The sequence below is a fragment of the Apaloderma vittatum genome, unplaced genomic scaffold, assembly GCF_000703405.1.
Source record: "Apaloderma vittatum isolate BGI_N311 unplaced genomic scaffold, ASM70340v1 scaffold9468, whole genome shotgun sequence".
In the NCBI taxonomy this organism is placed as follows: Eukaryota; Metazoa; Chordata; class Aves; order Trogoniformes; family Trogonidae; genus Apaloderma; species Apaloderma vittatum.
Genome location: NW_009728998.1, coordinates 1 through 5,815, shown reverse-complemented (window position 1 = coordinate 5,815; position 5,815 = coordinate 1). Strand labels below are relative to the sequence as shown.

The 5,815-nt window shown below is 44.1% G+C and overlaps 1 protein-coding gene across 1 annotated transcript; it reads right to left on the bottom strand.

Moving 5' to 3' along the window:
• Positions 1 to 2,753: 2,753 nt before the first annotated feature.
• LOC104269495 (serine/arginine-rich splicing factor 6-like) lies at positions 2,754 to 5,218 on the bottom strand. Its single transcript, XM_009874279.1, is given in 5 exon segments — positions 2,754 to 3,444; positions 3,566 to 3,655; positions 4,005 to 4,213; positions 4,452 to 4,583; positions 4,586 to 5,218. Coding segments are annotated over 5 exon segments (831 nt in total). The 5' UTR covers positions 4,622 to 5,218; the 3' UTR covers positions 2,754 to 3,080.
• Positions 5,219 to 5,815: the final 597 nt, after the last annotated feature.

The window sequence follows — 5,815 nt, the reverse complement described above, 5'->3', positions numbered from 1 at the left end:
GCTCCACAGTTAAGAAACTGAGAAATGAGCAACGCTGGATGGTTTTACCATTGATTATCGCTACCACTGCAGGCCAATGCAAAGTACAGGCTACAGCCACTAGTGTGTGAGCCTACTACAGCGTTTTACTCTTCCGTGTTTATCCAAACCACGCTTTTTAAACTACAAGATATCTCAGAAAAAAATCACACTCGTGATTGCAAAAACACACCAGACCAAGTATTCCACTCTTGGCACAAGCGGCGCTGACAGAGCTCAAGGGATCGCAGTGTTCGGGTTTTGTTGGATTCTTCGAGGAGCTATGTTGCGCTGGCTTGCTATCTGGTGCTACCGAAATCCCACTACCTTTCCAGAGAAAACAAATCCACAAGGATGCAAGCCACGCCAAGGAATCCCTGCCTCACTTGCAGAGTAAAGGGCAGGTTCTCCTTTGTGTCCACGAAGGGAGATGTTGCGACGTGGCTCCAGCAACAGCAAAACAAATCTCCGGTATTTAAAGAAGTTACAGGCAAATCAGTTAAATCCAATCAAGGCCCTCCCTGTGAGTAATTCATGAATAAAGATGACTTCAAACATAGCCACTGTCATAACAACCTCGTTTCAGAAGGCTAAGAATATAGTTGGCAAAAGCCATCATTACGCATCATTAACCAAGACTGGGGTGCCAACAGCTCCGGTAAGGCCAAGACATTGTCACGCTGGCACTGGAAATCAGTTTTAGAAACAAACTCTTACTAATACCTACAAGCATGTGCCAAAAAGAGGTAATTAGCATCTTGTTTCATTACTGCAAAAACAGAGAGATACTCTTGTTGTGAGGAGTGTGACAGGTATTTTACTGAAAGCCCTGGAGGCTAATCCGAGGAGCAGTTCTCCAGGAAGTCCGACCTACTCCATGATCAGCATAAATCAAATCAAAAGGGGTTAAAGCTTTTGTGTGAGTAACTTTAAGGGAGGCAAATACTCCACGTGCAGCTTAGGGCTGTAAACCTGCATTAAACTATTCTTGCACAGCCTGATTTCTGTACAAAGCCCCCAGCACTCACCTACATTTGAAATCCAATGCAGAGAAGGCACCACCTGCAGCAACCAGAACTACCACACATCATTTTCTTCATTGTGCTAAAATACACCTTACCTAAAATAGCTCCCATTTAAAAAAAAACCACAAAACTTATCACAAATTAACTGAACACAGGAGTCACCTCATTCCAGGAGCAGAGAATAATCCCTCAGTACTACATGCACGCAGAAGCGTGGATTTAGTCAGGCCAAAAAAACCTCTTAAATACAATCCCAGGGAAGCTTGGCTCGGCAGCTCAAACACGGCTGCTTTTCCAGGCTTGGGGTAAAAACAGCATAAAAAAGCAACAGCAACCTGATCTAAAGGTCACACAAGCCATGTAACCGCTTCTACTCAGGTTCCAGCATGTCTGAGCGATCAGGCAAAATGAACTTCACTCATTCTGGGACTCCTGCACACACTAACGCGGCTACTGGCATGCCATGGGCTTTCTCAATGCAATCAGGACACTCTGTCTGGAAAATCAGGAAAGAAAACAACTATTTGTTTTCAGAGAATCATTTAGATCACAAAGCAACTCCGGGAAAGAAAAGTTCGAGTCACATTTGAACACAGACTTGATGTGCTCCTTCTGCCTGAACAGCCGTGCAAAACTTCGCAGGCGCTGCTTCCACACCCAGTCACGCTGGGAGAACGGACAATGTTCTGGGACAAATTGTGTTTGACGGGCTAGGCTAGCTGGGAAGCACAAACCCAAGTGCTTTTCAAGACCTCTCACCAAGCCCAAGAAGCTATTCTAGGCAAAAAAACGGTGAGTAGGATAAAGTGTGATCTCCCCAGCACAAGAGACAGAAAGAGAACCCCATCACACTGCAATAAACACAAGAGTCTGAGTCACCAATTTAATTTTATACAAGTCAAACTACACGTTGTATAAAGAGTACAAGGCAGTTCTAATGTTTGCTATTGCATGTTACAAAAATCAATTTAGCTATAAAGGGGAATTTTTGGGATGAGTCCTATTCCACAATTTAAGTGAGTTGGCAACTGTGGTTTAGCAAAGCCTTTGTTAAGACTAGAACTCTAGCTCAAAGAGATTACATTACCGATAAAGTCCAGACTTACACACAAAAGGATTATAATTCTCCTAGTCTGAAGCAAAACGTTAACATAAATGAGTCAAAAGGGAGGGAAGACAGTTTTATTTACCTAGTTTTCGTCTCCAATAGGTATTTAGAGGCTGACAAACCATACAACATACTAGTGACTCGGACCACATCCGGGAGACACGTCAGTGTCCGGCAACAGCGACACTTGATATTCAAGCAAAAAAAGGTCAGAAAGCTTTCGTTCTTTCAAGTTTGAAACGCAGGAATTTTTTTCAGCAATACTGTACGATGCAGGTTCCAGAGTACCTTTATTACCTTTAATACAGTCACAGTACGGGGAGGGAGGGGGGGAATGTTCTTTTGGCAAGTTAAGGTACAACACAAATGCTCCAACTTGAGTTTATTGCTGGTCTAAAAATCTTAGTCTTGTTACTAATTTATACAGTTTGCAGCCTGCTTCCACAAATTAAGATAAACCAGAGTACGACCTGACCTGTCCAGCAAGGCAATCCTGCCTTTGGTTGCAAGCTGTAACCTATTATTATAAACTAATGATACCCATAGTTCTAAAACCATGAAAAAAAATAGGAAAACAACGATACTTTCAAAAAAGCCCAGTTTTAAGCCTGTTTATATATTTAGTTTATTTTTAATATAAAAACCACTTTGCCCTTGAGAGTAAAGTTACTCCTGCGGAAATGCTACAAAATCAAACTTTTAGCTGAATTTCTACAAAAGGGGGACTTTCCCTGCTTTGTACCACCATGCGATCTTTTATTGTCAAATTTGGGATACAAATTAAACCTTTATGACTCATTGCTTAGTTCTTAGGCCATTGACTCCTGCAAGAGAAAAAAACCCAACTTCTGAACTAACATAACATTAATGGCCTGACAAGTAGGAAAATGTTCCATAATAGTGTGCAACGTGAGAGGAGAGTTCTAGTTTTAATCTCTCGAACTAGATCTTGATCGTGAGCGAGATTTTGAGCGGGATCTGGAGCGGGACCTCGAAGCAGCTCTTTTGGGTGGTGACTCGGAGCGAGCCTTGGCAGACGGCTGCTGCTGCGGAGAATTGGAGCGAGACCTACTCCTTGACCTGGACTTAGACTTAGCATCTCCTTTACCATTTTCTTTGGGAGATCGAGACCTGGACCTGGATCTGGACCGAGACTTCTCGGACTTCTCCTTGGATCTGCTGTGAGAGCGTGAGCCCCGGTCGGACTTGGGTTTTGACTTGCTCTTTGATCTAGACTTCCTGCTTTTAGATCTGGAACGTGAGCGGTCTTTGCTTCGTGACCTGGATTTAGACCTTTCAAAAAGAGACAAAGAGTTCAATTATTCCACATGAAGTGTCCTTACAGCAGGTGTAAGCATCTGTCAAACAAAGAGTAACAATTCCTGCACCAACAGAAAACAAAAGTATCACTCACCTTGAGCGGCTTTTGGAGACACTACGGGATCTGCTCCGGCTGCTCCGACTTCTACGACTTCTGCTTCTAGACCTCCTTCTAGATCGTGACCTAGAAACATTTGAGATGTAGTATTTACTTTATTCTTTGTTTGGTGTGCCCTGCTACACTATCAAACAGAGAAAGGCTGCTAAAGAACTTCTCAAGACCAAGGATGGCCAAATTAAGACGTATGATTAATCCACCCAGGTTCGATGTGCTGTCTCCATGAATTACACCTGATGTTCCACATGTGAAAAACCCTCAAGCCTGGCTTTGCTGCATCACGTTAAATAATTCCTTCTAGGTTCTCCTACGTCTAAAATATCAACTGAAGGCACCTGCTCCAGCTGGGGCTACTTACACCCGTTCTTTGGCATAAGCGGTCTCGACACAGAGACCGACACGACCCAGAAGTTACCTTGACCTGCTGCCAGAGTACGATCGCCTGTGGCTTGACCGTGGCTTGTCTTCCACCAGCCTGATCTTCCTCCCGTTTATCTCTGTGCCGTCCAGTTTGTCCAGGGCACGCTTCATGTCCGAGTACGAGCGGAACTCGATCACTCCTTCATTTGTACGCTCTTTGTGAGCATCTGCATAGGTTACCTCCCCAGCTTGCCTCATGAAATCCTTCAGGGAACAAGCAGACGAGAAGTTACGTAACCATTCCGCGTGCTTACGCTCCACGCGAGTGCATTAGCTTAAGACGAGTCTGAGCAAACACAAGAAGCATTAATTGCATGTCGACAGTCGAAAAAAAAATACTTCTCAATCACTTCTGCCTAAATCAAAATGAACATCGATATTAAGGGAAGCTACCGCTTCCTGCTGGTCACAACAGGCCCCGCGGTGGAACATTAATACGTACTTTCAAATCCTGCCAACTACAGCGACTGGAAAGGTTTTCAACAATCAGTCTGAACTCTGTACGAACAGGCGGTCCATATTTATCTCTTCCAGATTGTCTCCGACTGCTATATCCGCCACCACCCCCACCTTGATTGTACAAAGAAACAAAGTTAGGTCGTCTCCTAGCATGAAGGAAATTAAACGTTCTGAAAAAGTTAGTTAAACAGTTATATTTACTGGAGTAGGACTTTATTTCTCTAAGCCTCCAATAAACTTTGCAATTTTGCCAGGATCTATATTAATGGCAAATCAAACAGACTAAAATCCTACAAGTCTGTGCTCCTCTAAGATCTGTTAGAGAGTGACTGCTCCTTATTAGATTCACCTTGCTAAGTTTTATTTTACAGAACATTGTAAAATATAAAACTTAACTGATTACATGCATTTCTACATTTTACAAAAACGTTTACTAGTTACACTAAGTACTTACATCACAGTATGAGGTTTTTGGTGGTGGTTTGGCCACAAAACACGCAAGGTAACAGTCACCTAGTTCAGTTTAACCAGTTTTGTCTAACCCTTGGAATCCTCACCATCACCCTGCGTCTAATGGCAAAAGGCTGCTGTCGTCATGGCTTCCGGTAAGGTCAGCCAAAGGGTCATAGGGCAAGGGTCACACAATGTATGGAAAAGCCATGGCCAATCAGGAAAGGCAGTCATCTTAGCCTCAGTGGACACAGCCTCAGCCCCACTGGTCACTTTTAAATTGAAACATCAAGGACTTGTTAAAAAAGTTGGAATTGAACATGCAACAATTTTCAAACAACATAACATTTGATTCTTTTTAAAAACAAGACCGAAATCCCGCCCCACCCCAACACCGAGCTTCTAGAGATTGCTGCGAGGCGAACCTCCGTACCTTCAGTTACGGTACGAGGCCGGTTAAGTTCTACGCAGCTCAGCTCAAGGAGCTTTGCAAGTCAGCCGAACATAGAAATATTTCCAAAATCCCCCACTCAGCACAACAGATTCCTGCTCGAAAACCTCCCCCCACCCCTTCCACACAGTCATCCGAAACATTCAAATGGAAGTTCAGAGCTGAGTGCTTCCACCCCCATTACGCAACGGCATTTATTCATTAACGTTAGTGATGCAACATCACCGTTTCATCTAAATGCTCCAGAGCACGCTGCAGCCCTTAAATTAGCAGAGCATATCGTTTCTAATTAACGAGAGACCCTCTTCTAGAACGCCGCAATTCTGCGCCCAGAACTGCTTCGCCTTATCTGCCCTCCTAAGTTTCTGGGGCAGTATCTGAGTGCAAGGCCGGGGCCAGGCAAAACGCCTGCGGCCCCTCCCTGGGCAGGCAGAGAGCTCGCTCCC